The sequence below is a fragment of the Ovis canadensis genome, chromosome 23 (genome assembly GCF_042477335.2).
Source record: "Ovis canadensis isolate MfBH-ARS-UI-01 breed Bighorn chromosome 23, ARS-UI_OviCan_v2, whole genome shotgun sequence".
Lineage (NCBI taxonomy): Eukaryota > Metazoa > Chordata > Mammalia > Artiodactyla > Bovidae > Ovis > Ovis canadensis.
In genome coordinates, this window is record NC_091267.1 from 48,870,828 (window position 1) to 48,889,930 (window position 19,103).

General features: G+C 40.6%; 2 protein-coding genes across 3 annotated transcripts in view; one reads left to right on the forward strand and one right to left on the reverse strand.

Annotated features, from left to right (window-relative positions):
• Positions 1 to 8,912, forward strand: part of USP14 (ubiquitin specific peptidase 14) — a 37,923-nt gene extending 29,011 nt beyond the window's left edge. Inside the window, exons 14-16 of the mRNA XM_069568916.1 lie at positions 4,536 to 4,596; positions 4,955 to 5,062; positions 5,937 to 8,912. Coding sequence (XP_069425017.1) covers positions 4,536 to 4,596; positions 4,955 to 5,062; positions 5,937 to 6,088 — 321 coding nt within the window. The 3' untranslated portion in view covers positions 6,089 to 8,912. The remainder of the gene's footprint in view (positions 1 to 4,535; positions 4,597 to 4,954; positions 5,063 to 5,936) is intronic.
• THOC1 (THO complex subunit 1) overlaps positions 8,799 to 19,103 on the reverse strand; it is a 36,949-nt gene continuing 26,644 nt past the window's right edge. For both annotated transcript variants that reach the window (XM_069568914.1, XM_069568915.1), the window contains 10 exons: positions 16,101 to 16,201; positions 14,669 to 14,735; positions 14,421 to 14,471; positions 14,263 to 14,333; positions 13,833 to 13,928; positions 13,214 to 13,279; positions 11,632 to 11,715; positions 10,486 to 10,633; positions 9,710 to 9,785; positions 8,799 to 9,204 (listed from right to left, as the gene is read on the reverse strand). In XM_069568914.1, coding sequence (XP_069425015.1) covers positions 8,909 to 9,204; positions 9,710 to 9,785; positions 10,486 to 10,633; positions 11,632 to 11,715; positions 13,214 to 13,279; positions 13,833 to 13,928; positions 14,263 to 14,333; positions 14,421 to 14,471; positions 14,669 to 14,735; positions 16,101 to 16,201 — 1,056 coding nt within the window. In that variant the 3' untranslated portion in view covers positions 8,799 to 8,908. The remainder of the gene's footprint in view (positions 9,205 to 9,709; positions 9,786 to 10,485; positions 10,634 to 11,631; positions 11,716 to 13,213; positions 13,280 to 13,832; positions 13,929 to 14,262; positions 14,334 to 14,420; positions 14,472 to 14,668; positions 14,736 to 16,100; positions 16,202 to 19,103) is intronic.

Below are 19,103 nucleotides of genomic sequence, written 5' to 3' on the forward strand. Positions count from 1 at the left end.
AAAAGCAGTTTTTAAAATTAAACTTTGAGATAATTGTAGAATCACATGCAGTTATAAGAAATAATAGAGTTCCTCGTTTCTCCTAGTGGTAACAGCTCGCAAAACTATAATATATGTCATAACTGGAATATGGACATTGATACGGCCTAGATGCAGTACATTTTTCTTATCACAAAGCTCTCCCTTGCTGCCCCTTTGTAGCCAAGTCCACTTTCCCACTGCCCCCTTCATTCTTAGCAGCAATGTCTTGCCAGTCTAGTTTCGTTGAATTCTTGCCAGAATTTGGTAGTGTCACTATCATTTTAGCCATTCGTGTAGGTTTGCAGTGATGCTTGATGTGGCCGGAAGGCTGATGATGTTGAGCACGTCTTCATGTGTTTCTTTGGCATCTGTCTATGTGCCCTCTTTGATATCTCTTCATATTTTCTGTGTGTGTATGTGTTGGTTGCTCAGTTGTGTCCAACTCTGTGTGACCCTATGAACTGTAGCCCACCAGGCTCCTCTGTCCATGGAATTCTCCAGGCAAGAATTCTGGAGTGGGTTGCCAGTCCCTTCTCCAGGGGAATCTTCCTGACCCAGGGGTTGAACCCAGGTCTCCTGAATTGCAGGCAGATTCTTTACAATCTGAGCCACCAGGAAAGCCCCTTGTTTTTCTACCGACTTGCCATTTGGTCTTTTACTCTTGAATTTTGGGAGTTCTTTTTATTCTAATCCTATGTTAGATACATGGTTTCCGAATATTTTCTCCCCGCCTGTAGCTTTGTCTTTTCATCCTATTAACAGGGTCTTTTGAAGAGGAAAAATTTTTTAATTTTGTTATAATTCAATCTGTTTTTTTCTTCAGTTACTCTTGCTTTTAGTGTTATATCTAAGAAGCCATTAGCTTGTCACAGGCCGTGAAAGTTTATGCGTATGTTTTCTTCTAAGGTTTTCCTGGTTCCTCCGGTTAGGCTTTTTGATTCATTCTGGGTTAATTTTTGTATGTGAGATGAGGAATAGGTCCAAATCCTATTGCATGTGAATATCAGTTGCCCAGCACTACTTGTTGAAAAGACTATTCTCTTCCCATTGAAAGGTCTTTGCATCCTTGTAGTGATTCAGTTGACTACAGATGTGCGTGTATTTCTGGACCCTCAGTTTTTTTCTGTTGGTATGTCTGTCCTTAGGCCAATACTGCAATCTTTTTTTTATGATTTTATTTAGTTTTGACTGTGTTGTTTGTTGCTCCCTGGACTTTTCCTTAGTTATGGCAAGTGGGAGCTCCTCTCCAGTTGTGGTGTACAGGCTTCTCATTGCAGTGGCTTCTTTCCTTGCAGAGCACATGGGCTCAGTAGTTACATTGAATGGACTTAGTTGCTTAGCATCATGTGGAATCTTCCCAGACCAGAGGTCGAACCCATGTGCTCTGCACTGCCAGGGGAATTCTTTACCACTAAGCCACCAGGGAAGCCCAGTTCTACAGTCTTGAGTACTGTGGTTTTGTAGTAAGGATTATAGCAAAGTACGAAACTTCAGCTTTGTTCTTCCAGATTGTTTTGACTTTTCTGAGTCCCTTTTATTTCCATATTTATTTTAGGATGAGCTTGTCCATTTCTTCAAAAACAACTGGAATTTTGATGGAGATTGCATTGAATCTGTAGATCGATTTGGGGAGTATTTCCACTTTAATAGTATTAAGCTTTAGAATCCATGAACTTACTATAGCTTTTATGTAAGTCATTAAGTTTTTCAACAGTCTAATAATTTTCAGTGTACGTTTCTTGTACTTTAAATTTATTTGTAGCTATGTTATTATTTTTGATGTCTTTGTAAATGGCATGCTGCTAGGTCACTTCAGTCGTGTCCGACTCTGCGACCCCATAGACGGCAGCCCGCCAGGCTCCCCTGTCCCTGGGATTCTCCAGGCAAGAACACTGGAGTGGGGTGCCATTTCCTTTTCCAATGCATGAAAGTGAAAAGTGAAAGTGAAGTCGCTCAGTTGTGTCCGACCCTCAGCGACCCCATGGACTGCAGCCTTCCAGGCTCCTCCGTCCATGGAATTTTCCAGTGTAAATGGCATACTTTTTCCAATTTCATTTTTGCATTCACCAATTGATTTTTGTATATTGATCTATATCTTCTACTTTGTTGAAACAGTTTTATTCGCTTTTTTTTGTCTCAGTTTTTGAGAGACTGTGTATAGAATTGATGTTGTCTCTTAAATGTTTGGTAGAATTGTCTTGGTCTGATAATCTTAGCGTGGAGAGTTCTTTTCCAAGAGTTTTTAAATTAAAAATTCAACTTTAGTTACGGGCTATACAAGTAATTTATATCATATTTGGTTTGTGGAGTTGTTCCATTTCATCTAGCTTGTCAGTTTTACATGTAGAGTTGTTCCTGTTATTCAGGTGTTTGCAGGGTGTGTAGTGCTATCCTGTTACATTCCTGATAGTGGTAATTTGTGTCTTTTTTCGGTCAGTCTTCCTAGAGGATTGTCATTTTTTTGCTCTTTTCAAAGAACTAGCATATTGTTTCATTTTTTTTTCCTGTTTTTCTGCATCTAATTTGATTGATTTCCACTTTTATTATTTCCTTTCTTCTGCTTGCTTTGGGTTTATTTTCCTTCTCTTTTTCTAGGTCCGTAAGTTGTGGGAACTTGGATTTTTTATTTCAGACTTCCTGTTTTCAAATATTAGTGGTGTAAATTTCCCTCCTGGCAGTGCTTTCAAATTGTGTCCTAACAAATTGTTGTATTGCATTTCTATTTTCATTATGTTTCTTGTATTTTAAATAAATTCCCTTGAGACTTCCCTTTGACCTTGGGTCATTTAGAAGTGTCTTGTTTAGTTTACATGTGTTTGGAAAATTTCCTGTTACTTTTTACTGATTCTGGTTTGAGTCCATTGTGAGAAAACACATGTGGGTGATTTAAATTCCTTTAAAGTTGTTGGGGTTTGCTTTGTGGCTCAGGATATGATCTGTCTTGGTATCTATTCCCTGGGCACTTGAAACAAACATGTATTTTACTGTTGTTGAGGGAAGTATTTTGTGATGTTGATTAGATCCAGTTGGTTGATGGTGGTGCTGGATTCTCCTGTAACCTTGCTGTTTTCTGTCCAGTTGTTCCATCAGTTGTTGAGGAGTGAAGTCTTCAAGTAAAATTGTGGGCTTGTATGTTTCACCGTTCGGTTCTCTTAGCTTTGGCTTTTCATGTTTTCTGTTATTTGGTGTGTACACACTTGGGATGGCTGTCTTCTCAGTGGAATGATTCTTTTATTATGTAGTGCCCCTCTCTGTTCTTGGTAATTCTCTTCGTTCTCAAGTCTGCTTTGTTTGATGTTAATTTTTCCATTTTCTACTTTTGTTAATATTTGCATGATACATCTTTTACCATTCTTTTACTTTAAATTTGCCCATATTATTTTTGAAGGTAGTTTCCTATATTTTGCCTTCTATTCTGCTTTTTCTCTTTTTTCTGTACTTGTCAGTTATGTGAACATTTTTTAGAATTCTAATTTGGTTTACATATAATGTTTTTCTAATGTATTTCTTTGTGTAGCTTTTTTTGTAGTTGCTCTAGGTATTCAGTAACTATATAAAGGAGTGGTTGACCTAATTCTGCCTTTTTAAGATGCTTTGGCTTCTTGTCACTTCAGCTGTCACTCAAACTTCTGGCATTGTCTTCATTATCATTATAAATTTTAAGGAACTTTGCGTCCATATGCCTAAATGAGTTGTGTGCATTTGTATTACACACTGGAATGGGTTGAGGCAAGGGAGTTCCCACCAAAGATTCTTGTCTAAAGTTGTGAACCTTTTTAATTTAGGTAAATACTTGCTGAATTAAATAGTTCATTTGGACTGAAGTGGCAGGTGGCCATGGCTTAATAGATTTAATATAAGTTGCTGTAATTCTACTTCTGTTTTTGTGAGGCAGCTGTTATCCTCACCTACATGGTTTGATAGTGTGGGCAAAGCGGCAGAATTGACTTTTTTTCCTACCCTAGAACAGTGTTTATCTGGACTCTCTTCACTGATGTGCTTTCGGTTTGGTGGTTTGAAGTCGGTCCTGTAATCAGGATCTGCTGCTCTACCTATGAGGTTGTATATTGTTCAAAAGTAGGACTTTGGGGTTTACAGTTTGATGCTAACTGTTGTTGTTGCTGTTGTGTCCGACTCTGTGTGACCCCATGGACTGCAGCGTGCCAGGCTTCCCTGTCCGTCACCATCTCCCAGAGCTTGCTCAGACCCATCCATTGAGTTCGTGACGCTGTCCAGCGGTCTCATCCTCTGTCATCCCCTTCTCCTTCTGCCTTCAATCTTTCCCAGCATCAATGTCTTTTCTAATGGGTCGGCTCTTCAGATCAGGTGGCCAAAATATTGTTAATTGTAGTTGTATCATTTTAGCACTGTGTAAGGGAGATTGTATTTTTCCTTTGTTTTGCCTTGGTGATTTGTATTATAGATAATAAATGTTTGTGGAGATATATACTCAAAAGAATATAAAATTTAATTCCAGTACCATGAAAATTAAAAAAAAGTTTTTTTTCCCTCAGGGTGACAAAAACAGTAGTCCCCAAAAAGAAGTTAAGTATGAACCCTTTTCTTTTGCTGATGGTAAGTGAAATCTTCATTTCAATTGAGTTTTACTGTGTGTAGGTTTTTTTTTTAAAATTTATTGTCTTGCCACATGTTTCTTTCAGATACCAAGCTTAAAAAAAGTTGTGTTTCTTAAAGTATAATTTACCTTAGTATGACACAGTAAAAAAATCACTTTTCAGTGAATATACGTTCTATAAATGATAGCATACTTATCTTTCATGAAACTTTTAAGTGCACCATAGTCTCTTAGCTGGATTTTAATAATAAGGTAGTATTCTGTAGGCTAAACTTAAGTTGTTCTTCCTTGTTACTTAACTTGAGAAAGCACGTATCTGTTCATCTCTAGTATTACTGGATTTATGTCTTTCTTTAGACATTGGCTCCAATAATTGCGGATACTATGATTTACAAGCAGTGCTAACGCATCAGGGAAGGTCTAGCTCTTCAGGCCATTATGTATCATGGGTGAAAAGGAAACCAGGTAAAGATTCTGTTTTTTTTTTTCCAATTGTTACATACTGTTTTGACAAGTTTAAATTTTTTAGCACATTTATCCTGAAAATTTTTTGATCTCAGAACCTCTTTTACATTCTTTAATTATTGAGGATTCCGAAGAACTTTTGTTTATAAGAATTGTATCTTTAATATATTTACTAAAATAGAAAACTGAGAAATTAGTTTGAGACTGCCATTAATGAAGTCATTACATATTAACATAATTTGTTACAGATTAGTTGTTTAAGAAATATATTCTTTTTCACCACGCTGGGTCTTTGTTGCTGTTCAGGCGGGCTTCTCATTACCGTGGCTTCAGACAGGCTGTAGAGCACATGGGCATGGCTGCCCCACAGCACGTGGAATCTCCCCTAACTAGGGATCAAACCCATGCCCCCTGCATTGGCAGGCAGATTCTTAACCACTGGACCACCAGGGAAGTCCAACTAACATTTTAAAAATAACAATCTTTTCCAAAACAGTAAAATATTTAATGGCATTGATTTACATTTTTGTGAGTTTGTTGGGCTGAACAGGAGGCAGCTGGATTCTCCTGTTTCTGCTTGTCTTCTGCTGCTTTATCACACACTGTATAACCTCTGGAGAATTCCAAAGCACTCTTCAGAGAATGGTGGGGGTGGGGAGGCAGATGCTTTAGAAGTGTTATGAAAATAATTGTAATCTTCATGGAAACCCCCAAAAGATCTTGAATGTGCGTAGTCCCTGGACCACACTTTGAGAACTGTTGGTATGGCAGATGGAATACTACTGTGCCTAAAACTCCTCAGTACCTTTTTTGCAATGGAACTCTGAAAAAGTCATCTATGAGATAAATTTTGTGTTTCTGTCTCACACTTTAGATGAATGGATCAAGTTTGACGACGATAAGGTCAGCATTGTGACACCAGAGGATATCTTACGGCTTTCTGGTGGTGGAGACTGGCACATAGCTTACGTTCTACTCTACGGGCCTCGCAGAGTGGAGATAATGGAAGAGGAAAGTGAACAGTAATCTTCATTTTAGCTATTTATGCTTAGGTGTGAAATAAATGTTATTTGTTGATCATATCTATAACCCAGAGCTTTGGAAGATGTTTAGGTGGTTTTGTGTGTTTCCCCTCACGTGGAACAAGAGAGGGCAGAAACAGACCACTCCGTGTTATCAACCTAAGAAATTACAGAAAAGAGAAAATGCCTTTGGACTGTGCTGCCCTGTGTAAAGGTGGCAGGAAGAACTTTTTAAAAAGCTTATTGCTTGGATTAATTTTTAAAAATTATGAGTTGAAATGCCTTTCAACCATTATTACCTTCTGTGATAATTTTTCTGTCTTTTTCAGCCCAAGATTCAGCAATCAGATGTTTATTGCACACCTATTACTCTATTATTTGTTGTTCTTGCATGGTTCAAACCACCAGTGATTCAGTAGCTGTCCATCCTTTGCCTTATCTAACACAAATGTTGCCAGGAAGGTGGAAAGGAAGTAAGTTTGATCTCATTGTGTAACTCAGTGCTGCGTCCCCACCCCCATGGAAACATGGGTACAATCAAGTATTTGTCCAGCCTGACTGTTGCTGGCTTTTCATGACTTTAAAATAAATTGTGATCAAATAATAGTACATTTGATTATACATTTGTCACTGTGTCTCTGATGTACTATGGTTTGTACATTGAACTTTGCTATGGTTTTGTAGTAATGAACCTTAAAATGTTGACAAGCTCCAGTTGCTTATTTTTAGAAAATGAGGATATTTAATAAAAAAAGAAAAAAGAGGGACTAACAGCTTTTGACCTCAAGTCTTTTGTCTCTTGGAGCTTGGCTGAAGTTCAGATATGTTTAATACTATTATAGTTTCTGCAGATGGTTAATTATGCTCTCAAGCATCTATTTGAAAATAGTATCTTCTTCACCTGCTAGCCTGTTTAAAAAGAAACATAAAGTTGTGAAAGTAACAAGTTCTTTGGATGATGGATGCAACCATGTTTATCAGATCTGTTCTTTGGCTCAGTTGGGTGTTTGTTTCTACTCTGTCAACTCCCAACTTCATGTCTATCTCAAAATTTAATACCAGTGATTTTTAGTAGAAATATCAAGAATATGAGATTCTGCAGTATATGGTAGATTTTAATACCCTCTAATCAGCTCATTTTTGTTTTATTGTGAGTGAAAGGATAGGATTCAGCTAACTGTCTTATTTTCTGCATTAGATATTTATAATAAAGTTGTAGGGATTATCATGAAATCTCTATCTTTGCTTATGTTGTTTTAAAAGGCTCTACAGAGCACAGCAGTGACAAAAAAGTGGCCATTTTCCTCTCAAGTTTGAACAATGTAATCTAAGAATACTTAGAGGGTAAAATAAGCATTTCAGGGAAACTTACCTGTAAATAGCTTCTTCAGCTAAGCTTTAATACTGGCAGTCAGTCCTCCTCTTGCCTTGGAGAGAGTGCAGAACAGGAAAGGGAGGACGAGCTCATGAGAACTGTAGTGGTTCTTTTATCTATTGGTATGATGCTTGTGAATTGAGAACTTTTTTATTCACTGTCTTATTTTGTTCTGAACAACTCTGAGGACAAAAATTTAGCAATTAGGATTCAGATTTTATGATTTGGAGGATGCTGTAGCTACTAGGTCAGGTTGGATTAGAACAAAGTTATAGGAGCCTTCGTGGGATTAGCATTTTAAATTGTAATCTCTTAACTGTCATTATGAAAAACTTGACTTCATTTTATTTGATCCAAAAAAGCATTATTCCAAAGATTTCTTGAAGTGTAAGAAATTGGACTTCTACTGGTGTCTTTTAAACTGTTAAAGACTATTTTAGAATTCAGCCTCATGTATAAGATCTTTGAAAAGGAGAATAAGGAAAAAAAAACGTCGTGATTCCTGAGCGTGCCTTACAGGCTGTGCACCCCCCGGCCCCCGCCCCGAAGCCCTTTTGATACCAGAGCTGTGCTGGAGCACTGCTGGACTGGCCAGCAAGGGAAAGCCCCACCAGGATCGTTTACAGGGTGACAGGCGCTCAGACCGTCCTCAGCATTTAAAACAGTGACGACCTTAGAGCCCTGAAGGGTAAGCTTATGTGGGAATGGGAGAAGTAGACGGTCCAGGCCAGCCGTCACTCCACAGTGCTGAGCTGTGTGCAAGGCGCTTTCACACACATCTCGTTGGAACTTCACAGCAATCCCTGAGGTATGTAGCCCTGTTTTAAGTGACTTGAGACCTAAGTCCTGTAAGGCTAAAAGAATTAGGTTTTATACTTCACCCCATTTCTTTTAAGCTTGGGGGTTGGCACATTTTTCTGTAGTGGGCCAGATATTTTCATACGTTTTAAGCTTTGTAGGTACCTTTGTAGCATGAAAGGAGTCCATAGGTAGGAAGGACTTAAGTAAGGATCAGTGTGGCTGTGCCGTAAACACTTTACTTATAGAAAGAGGTGGCAAATGGACCACTGTTTGCTGGTCCTCTGCTTTAAAGCATATATGAGACTAGAGCAGTCATGCAGATTCAGAAAGTAGTATTGCGGGATTCTCAGCAAGTTAAATTCTGTAACTTCATGGCATGCAGGGAACACCATGCCCCTGAACATTGCTAACTGACTTACACATATATAATTAACAAAAATATTCTGGCCATTTCCCCAACTTCTCCCCCTAAACCCTGAGGTCAGTCATCAAGAGCCAACAAACATTCTGTTGTTCGTGGAGCACCAGCCAACTGTACAACTGTTATAAAAATGTTTATTGTTTACCAAAACCAGTGGACCTCTTATCAAATGCTGCTTGGTAACAAAACCTTATCACAGTTTTAATAATAATAATAAAAGGACGAAGCTAACTGTTTGTCTCATTGTCATTAGTTAGACTTTCTGCAAGGTCACTTAGCCCAGACTTGTTGAGCGCGTTGATCAGGTTCTCGGGCGTTGCGTGCACTCCCTCTTGGTCCTGCCAGGCCACGAGCAGCTGTTTGGCTCTCATCTTCATGTCTTCGCTGTCGCACTCGATCTGTCTAATTTCTGAGTCTTTCATTTCCAAGTAAGGAGCCAGGACCTTCCACTGTTCACCCAGTTTGTTGGCAAATACCTCTATTTGGTCCCCTGTTACAGGTTTGTCTCGCCGAACATCAGGACCTAGAAAACACAGGGGAAGTAATTACGAACAAAATGCGAGGATGTGTATGAGTCAAAGCCCATAATGGGACACGGGGCCACTCAGACTTCAGTAAGCTTGATTTTAAAAGTAAAACAGTTCCTTTTTATATTTCCCCTGGTTGAATTCTTATGATCATTAGGGATGTAAAACTAAAGCTGTTGCCTGTGTTATAATCATGAAGGTGCCTGTGTTATAATCATGAAGGTTTCCCCTGAAACCAGCAGCCCCCAATCTGAACCCCGAGAATTAAGAAGTATAAGGTGCATTCAAATGTAAGTGCTCTCCTTCCCAACACTTTATATTATTGTATAAAATGCACTATTGGAAAAGTTGTTATCAAGCAATGCTTTAGATTCCTCACTATAAGAAACAGAGCTGAGATAAACAGTAGAAGTTGAGAAGTAGATCAAATAACGTACCTCTCAACAAAGAACCCCAATCTTTTCCAATTTTGTAAAATAGCCAAGAAAATTCAATTCTTACTTTCATTTTCCTTCAGTAAAGCATCATTATCTTCCTCATCTTCATCCTCACCTGTTTTTATTTCTTCAGAAGGAGGCTACAATGAGTAAAAGGAATGTCTTAGAGTACCAACTTCTAAAATCAGAGAAGTGCGGGTAGTTTGATCTTAGATAAGAGATTGCAGTTAAATGTTAAACATGAACATCAGGTAAGGATCACAGTGGGACAGTGTTAACCTGGAGAAGGAAGGACGGGGACAACCAGAGGTTGGAAGGACCCCCTTCACCCCAGCCTGGGAAGAAGGGAGCCAGTAGGAAGCCTGGTGCGATGACTTGCACGTGCCCAGCACATACGTGGTAACAACAATCTAGGGCAGACCGGGGACCAACCATGTGCTTGACAACATGCTCTGAGTAACTGTTGGTTGCTTGCATACAGTATAGTTATTGCCATATTGTATTAGAAAAGAGAACAGAGTAGGAAGATAGACCAAGTTGCCTACCCCCACCCCATGGGCCCTGCCTGTGATAAAATAGGATGCATTGACCAACAGGAAGAGTAACCAAAGTATAATAACTTAATACAGCATGTGAAGTTACTTCATCAGTTTATGTATTGATACTTCCTATAAATGTATACTCAAAGGCATTTCCTCATTCTAAAACAACGGGGTTTGTGGATCATATTTTTTCCACATGATCAAAGTGAAATTCAGCTCTTAGCTCAAACAGCAACAGTAGTTTTACAAAAGAAGAGAACACCAACTGAAGGATAAAACACTCATCACTCCTACTTACTGGTAATTCCTTGGCTAGCTTTATTACCATGTTTTCGAGATATTCTGGCAAACTTTTAAACTGCTGGTTGGTTGGCTGGAAGAAGTGAGGGCTTCTCCGTGCTAACAGTCTTAGGGCTCTCCAACCATAATTTGAGTTGTTCACAGCCCTATAAAAAGAGACATCAATCTTGTGATTTATATAGTTATTTATAATTTTTATATTCTCTTCTAGTTAATGTACTTAGTTCACCAGAAGAAACTCTACACTCAGATCAGTAGCTGAAGGCACCATTCTTCTCACACTGACCGTAGCCCTAAAGAACCTTTCAGCATGCAGTTCACTTACAAATAGAAACCAGCAGAGTCCAAAGGGGCAGGTTCATAGGCAGCAAATGCATTTTAAAAGTTTACAGACATTTAAAGGTCAATTAGTAGGCGTCCAGGACTGGCCAGATGCTGTGTGTGCAGGACAGATGCCATCTGCCTCACCACTTAGAAAGACAGTCAGAGGCTCACTGCTCACTGAGTTTCTATCCTCACTGGCAGTGCTGCCTGCAGCTGTGAGCTTCAGAATGTTTTATAAACCCAACAGATTTCACCCTGTAATGTACTATCTGCTTTTTAAAGAAATTTATATAACGTTCAAACTTTCATTTGCTCAGTATCAACCTTGGTGGATAGGACACAGCCAGTAGTCTAGACCGTAAACACCGACACCAAGAACAGAATCTGCCAGATGCTCCACTGTGGCAGTAACAGGTGGTACACAGTATGGCAAGAAAGACTAGAGATCCTGTTCCAGAAATCAGTGAGCCACAGAGAATCCAGAGCACAGATCTGTTCCATTTAAAAGTTTCTGCAAGTGATCTGGATGCCCCCACGAGGTCAGTGGCTGTTGGACATACCGTGAACTGAAGGGGAACAGGGAAAGGAGGTGACAGACAGGTTCTAAGGGGATCTTTCCACTTCTGACAGAAAGCATTCTAAGTTGCTTGTTTGTCAAAATGGGAATGGTCGTTGAAATCAGGACATGGAGCAACGTGAAGCTGGAAGATAACCTCACCTAAGCGAAAAGTACTACTTGTATCAGTGGTCTCCCTTAGTGTTCTGGTATATATGCGGTGCTTAAGATAGAGGAAATCAGCTCATGAGAAACATTACTTACTTGTATTCACTTTCGACCATGTTTTCAGGGTCTGCCTGTTCAATGGCTTCTTCGAAGAATTCCTCCAAAGTTGGCATGTATTCCCTGGGTGTTAAAATAACCAGTGAAGATCATGTATGTGCTTAATACTCATAAAATGGAGGCAATAAAGATTCTAGTATTAACCACACTGATTTACAACTGGATTACTTAGGAACTCAGATTTTTAAGGAGGTGATGCAAAACTGAACTTCTCAAGGGGACAGTGGAGGGCAGTGTAGTGCCCCTGGCCCCGGTTATATACAGTCTAGCCTGGAGGGGAACACACAGCGCTGTGTGCTGCCATGTACAGCAGCGCTGCCGCAGAGGGCGGCCCGGGGCTTGAGAGCAGTTAAATTTGACCAGCAAGCAGGAGGTTTTCACATCCATGGGTAATTTTTTTTAAAACCAGAACCAAACTGAAATGAGACCCAGACAATATGGTTTCACACTGAGTTTAGTTTAGATTGTTACCGTGGTGGCATGATTGATTTTTAACTGCATCTTTCTTCAATTTGTCTTTAGAAGTAAAATTTGATACACGCAAGCAGGCTAAAAGGTCTCTCCAAAGAGACTTAAATTTTGTCATACTGAAATGACAACTGGCTGTGTTTTCTTTTTTAAAAAAGACATCAAATCTTTATCCAATTTTTAAAGGTTATTTTCCATCTACAGTTATTACAAAACATTAGCTATATTCTCTGTGTTGTACAAAATGGCTATAATTTCTTGTTGCTAGAAGAGTTACTTGTTTTTTTCAAATTGCCTGGTCCTTTTTGAGACTGTCATGTTCCTTTTAGTTGCTTATTCTACCTGTTGATTCTTAGTCATGGTTTTAGGTTTGGATGGTGCGCTTATCTTTAGACTTATCTGTAGAATCCCTGAGTGAATTAGGTAGAAGATGTGATCTCCCCCTCTCCCTAGAAAAAGCTTTCTGCCATCCGCCTGGGAGTTTTTAGTTCACCCTCTTAGCTTAGGTTGTTCTTTCACACTGCTGCGGGCAATATAAGTTTAAACTCTTAGAGGCCACATAACAGCAGATACGGTTATAATTCCTCAGGGAATACCTTTTTCTTTTTGCCCACATCTCAGGTGGGAGTGGATAAGCTCCTTGCTTCCTGTGCCAGTGAGCAAGTCCCTGCTCCTTCCGCATGGCCCTTTTTTTAACAGAGTGTGTTGAGGGCCTCAGCTTTACCCAGGGGCACTCAGTGACCAGTCTGCAGGCTTGAAGCCATACTTTCTGTGCTCTGTTGCTATAAAACCCACGTTCTTTGGTTCCCAAAGTGGGACTCAACCTGCACTGCTCCCCAGCTACAAGTAACCAACCTGTAGTTCTTACTCCGATTTTTCATTCTCCCTTTTGTGAATTCTTCTTTCTTGTGATTTCTACAATTATTTTATCAGCACATCTAGGTGTTCTACGGAAAGCTATATTATGCTGAGCAGAAGTCAACCACAATAAATTTTAAAATTTCTTTTGAGCTCTGCTTATAGCTGACAAAAAGTTCTATGCTAGTTAACATTTGAGAAAAGCAACACTTCATATGAAACATTTTAAACTTGCCTTGTCTCTGATTTACAGGCTTCCATGTTGTCAGGACAGAGATTCCAAAGCCTTGTTAACTCATCACTACAAAACACACAAAAATAAATATGTTGTTTATGGACACCATTCCCTTATATGTTAAAGCTATAAAAATAGTTGGAGTAAATAGTGAGTTTTGGGGCGGCGATGAGTTTTGATCATTACATTTTGGTATTTAGCAAATTTTCTATATGAGCATATATTTTATTAAGTAATAATGACTATTAACTTCTTTCTAAAATAATCGAATGCAGTATAAAGAGAAGAGTAGTTAACTGGAAGGTGGAAGAAATGAAAGGATTACAGCACCCTGCAACAGCCAGAAACGACGCATCAATCTGACAGCAAGTGGACTGTCTGACGTGGAAAATAAGGCAGAACCTATAGCCATGGACCTTGGAAGCCGGAGACAAAACGGAAGTTCTGTCTCGTATGAACCCTACAGGCTCATCAGGTGTAGTTTGCTTTGGTCATATATGTACATACCAAACACAAGAAACTTGGAAAAACACAAAACCTGGAGAGTTCTTAGAGCAATATTTTCACAATGTAAAAGCTTCTGTGATGACACCCCCGCTATGGAGCCAGGTTTACCTACTTGCCCATCAGAATTTTTTTGCTGGGCCCTTTCCCCAGGAAGTCCTCCGGCGCTGCTCTTTTCCGTACTGCTCTTGTGGGCTTGCTGTCTGACGTTCTGTGAAAACACACTGGGACTTCAGATGGATGGCAGAGATGGAACAATGTTAAACGTACAAGAAAATTTAGTTACTGTTTTCTTCCTAAAGTACATGGACGCTTCATATTATCACACTCATCATGAGGGGACAAACGACAAGATGTGGGTACACAGCAAGCATTTTCCCTTTGATAATAACAGAAGTAAATCAAAGCAGTTGTATTTTTATAGAGTACAGTTTATACTGTTACATGAACACACTGACACAGATCCGGATGTCATGTAAACTGATCGTGTCAAGCTATATTCTGAAATGCCTTTCTCATACTGCTTGAGCTGAGTATACATTTACCTTTCTTTCACAAAACTTGGGCAGCCTTCATTTTTCCATGAGTTCCAGTTTTCTTCAGTGTTTAATATATGCTGGGGAAAATAAATTACATTTTCATAATGAAGCCTTTTGAGAGTTTACGGGGTGCTAAAAAGACTATGTAAATATAAAACACATACCTCTACCATCTTTGAAAATCTTTCTCCATCAGGGGGGTTTTCAGATAGTAGCTGTGATTAGAAAGAATATACTAAGGTTTCAACAACTTTCTGCATCATAGGAGTGGTTGTAGGCAGAGAACCAAGAAGTGTTTGTGGTCTTGTACCTGAGCTTAACTTTATCCTTATTTTCCTATTTGGGGCTGAAACAAAGAAAATTCTAAATTTTCATTTTGTTCAATCATGGGTTTGTTGCGTGATGAACTTACTTGATAAACTGATTTTGTAGTATCTTCAATCCAGAGTGATTGCTCATCAGTTAAAACATAGTTTGAACTAGGAAACAAAGCAATAAAAGCATACTTGAGTTACAAGAATGTTTATTCAACTTTAAGGTTTATCTACTGTCTGAAACACAAAACATGTAACAGAGAAGTAAACTGTACTGTAAAGTGTCAAAAATTACCAAAATGAGAACAATGACAATGAAACTGTAAGAGGAAGTTCTTATACTTTATTCTTTAGAAAGATGGTTGGAATTGAAGCCATTAAAATATATAATGGTGAATAAAACATTCAATGAATCAATCTGATTAACTATGAACAGAGCAATGACTGTTTTCTAGAATAAGTTCAATATGGCATAAAAGTCTCAGAGGAAATATTAACATACTCCTCTCCAAGTTACAGTCAAATAACTCATACTGTGTTCCTTTCAAACGCATGCTAAATGCAATAAATGAAACCCCCGAACCCTAGAGAAGGCTGCAGACAGACCCCAATTGTTAGCAGCTGCCATTAGTCCAGCTCTCACTGAGTACTAGGTTCTCTGTAGTTTATAGCCATCCAGTGAATGCTGACACTACCAGGATCTAAGAACTTCACATGCATATTTATTAAACTTCAAAACGAGGAAATGTGCCTATGTTAAACAGACTACAGGGGCTCAAAGCTTAGGTCTGAAGCTTAACAGACCCAGGTCTGCCCCTCGTTTCTACTATGCCATACCACGCCCTCCGCAACAGACAAGGATAAGAACACCTTTCTTTGAGTGCTCCCTATGTGTTACCTTAAAATTACAAGTCTGAAAGCTGAAGTGCGGCTAGTGCGTGAGGAAAGTGGGATTCCAAACCAGCAGGAAGAAAGCCACGTTCTTTACACAACTGACACAACACTGCCCTACACACTTCCATGCAGTTATGGGGAGCTCTGCCTCAGGGATGTGTGGGGCAAGAAGGATGGGCTGCACCAGAGGGGAGGTACGAGACCCACAGCACGGGTCCTGAGCAGGCTTTCTGAAGAGTCCAAGAAACCAGAATGGCTCTGTGCTTCAGAGATTTAATTTTTTTCAGTTGTAATGTCCTAGACAGTCCCATGTCTGGAGGAAAACCATTATTGGCTGAGTTAGCAAATGAGGTTGGGAGAAGTTGTGAGCGAGGTGAGGAATAGCTCCACCCACGACAACTGAGAACTCTGGGCTGCCTGGTGCTCATCAGGAAAGACACTGACAGCCTCTTCTCTCAAACGATTTCCTTAGTGTCTTGTATCTTACAAAAACCCTTGATTATCTAGATTTCAGGGATGTGAGCCTTACAAATAAAATGAGCCCAGTACATTTAAAAAAAAAACATCAAATACATCAACAAGCAATCTTTCTCTTTGCTGCCGTTTATAAGGCATTTACTACCTATGTTAACTCACCTTTTGAATTTGACCTGCCCCTTGAGATACTGAAATAAAATGAGATACTGCAACAGGATGTGTCGACGGAAGTTACTGTCACTCAGCTGTAAATCCATCAACTACTCAAAAAACAAGCACAACACAGAACAGCACATTAAATTCATACTCTGCCTAAAGGTACAGGTGGCGCCTACAGAAATGGAAGATTTCAACTCAAGAAACACGCAGAGAACTCACTGTACGTGAGCCATTACCGCGCAAGCCCCAGGGGAGTATAGCAAAGGCTTCATTTAGGATTCTTAACCAGTTATGCCATGAGATTTATGTCGGTCGTTAACAATGTTCTATCTGTGGTCCTGAGGTCAGAACAAAAGGAGACATATAAAAACGTAAAGGCAAGAAAGAATGACATACAAAGAAACAGTGGCCAAAGGAGGGTCACCGTGGATAAACACTGCCAAGAGATGCAGCTCTTTGTAGCCCTAGAAGTGCCTGCAGCAGGGTGGGTGCTCAATAACAAGAAAATGAGAAGATTGAGAAGTGAAGAATCTCCCGTGAATAGAACGGACTGCTGTATTTTAGAGAAAATCATCACAGGATCTCAATGAGAAAGGACTTGAAGGTCATTTGAGGACGCTCTTCAACAACACTGCCACCTAGTGGTCGCCCTGTAGGATGACCTCAGTGATGAAGGCAGCCTCTGATCAGTCCCTGGAGGCTGAGGGCAAGCTGCTGCTCTCTGTCCGTCCTCCGCCGCAGTGTCTGCCTCACCGTCACCCTGTTCACGACGGACCTCCTACACACCTGCGCATGCTGCCCTGCCCCCAAGACCTAAAGCAACAATGGGAGGTTTCTACAGGAATAACCAGTGAGACTCCTGACAGCCCCTGGAACCTGTCGCCAGCTCCAGGTCTCAAGTTCCTTGGGCAATGCTTCCATTTACTAACCCAGCAGCTGGGCTACACTGTCTCCCGGCACCCTCTCTCATTCTGACCTAAAGATGAGAAAAGTCACTGGGTGGGGCCTGGGGCAGGTGTGCAGAAGGTCAGTCATGTGAGCAGATGAAGCAGGCACTGCCAGCAGGGGACAGACAGAGCAAGAGAACAGCCATCCTGGGAGACCTGGTCACGCAGCAGCCAACAGTCATTAGCCATATGGCTCACCAGCCACTTCTCCAGGGTTGGCTCTTGTTTAAGCAAGCCCCATGTCTTTTCTGTTATCATATTAACCATCCCTAACCAGGAAGCTGAATGGCATGCTCCCAGACTTCCCTTCCTCCGGTGCTGGATGGCTCTGTATCTCCACCTGGGCTCTCAGTTCCCTGACCTCAACTCCACTGACCGCCACCGCCCCTTCTACTTGGTCCCCCACTACCACGGCCCCAGCTGGGCCTGGCCATCACTCACAGACACTCCAGCTCTGAAATCTTTACTCACGAGCTCCTATCCCTCCTGGTCTGCCACTCAACTGCCCAATGTACTTAATATTTGGACTTTACTGAGAACTTACGTTCCTTGAATCCTTACTTTCTGCATATCTCTATGTCTCATCCTGTTTTCACTCTAACCCTATTTTAGTCTACACAAAGGGTCAGGAAACGTTTCCTTACAGTGCCAGAGAGTAAATAGGTTATCTGAGTCAAGAGGTATGTAATGGATAGTTTGCAGGTACTTAATATAAACATGTAAAATGTTAAAAAACAAGCAGGAAGTGGGCCAGATGTGGCCTGTGAGCTGTAGTCAAGGGACCCCTGCCCTAGACCACATGGTCTAGCTCTTCAATCACCTTCTTGCCAACTTCTTTCATACCTTCATCCCATACTTCTATCACATCTACCAGGCAAAAGGGCAACTTGGATCAAACCAACTGTCGGTCACCTTCTCTATCCTAACACTGAGGCTCCCCATCGAGGCTGCAGGTAGAGCTGCTTCAAAGAAAATACAAATCTCACAGCCATGCAGATGGAACCACCGCACTGTCTCCAGTTTAGAAGTCTCCCTGATCTCTAATCAGCATCTTCACCCTCCAAGGCTTCTCCACAGCGACTATTTCAACCCCTGCACTTAGCAGAATACTACTTGCTACCCAGCCCTCTCGCTCTCAGTGGGTAACCACCCCTACCTTCAACGAGGAGGAAAAACTCACTAAACTGGATGTTTCCACTGCACCCACATCCTCGTTCGCCTCGTTCCTCTGCCACAACATCACCACTGAAGCTGATCCTTCTGTCTGGAAGTCCCATCAGTAACTACCCTGGTGCTTGCCTTCAACCCTTTCTTCTTTCCCACTGAGCATTTAATAACTTCTCTCAAAAAGATCCCACAGCCTCACCTTCTCCTCCCTGAAGAGCAAAGCTTCTTGAAAGAACTGGCTACATTCAATGCTCCCATCCAGTCCTCAGCCTGCCACAACCCGTGGGGCACTGCGTCACCAACCCACGGGAAATGTTTTCATTAAGATCACCAATGACTTACTTGTTATATCCAGTGAACACTCTTCATAGTCCTCATCCTGCCTGATATGCTCTGCTTCCAAGAAGTCACATCTTTCTAGTTTTCCTCCAGTTCTCAATCTTCTTCCTCTCCTCTCCTTTCTTCCTTCTCCCTCAAGTGCTGATTTTCTTTAGGATTTGGTTTGATGCATTTTTCTTCTAGTCTACACTCTTTTTTTAAATTACCACATATAAGCTGTTAACCAAACTATATACCATATCTATACTTTCATCTCGCTCAGCTCCAGATCTGTGTCCTTAAGAAGCTACTTCACATCTCATCTGAATGTCCCACTGACAATTGATCAGATTTTTCCATCCAAAATAAAACACACCAGTTTCCCCAACAAAGCCTACTTTTCTCCAGTGTTGGCTAATTTACGGAGAGGCTCCACCATTCATCTATTTGCCTAAACTATCCCAGGAAGACTGCCTGGAAAAAGCAGCAACCATGAACCACAGGAGCAAACCTAAAGTTGGAGCACATATATACAAGAAGAAAGAAACAGGAGGGACAGACTGGGGCAAGG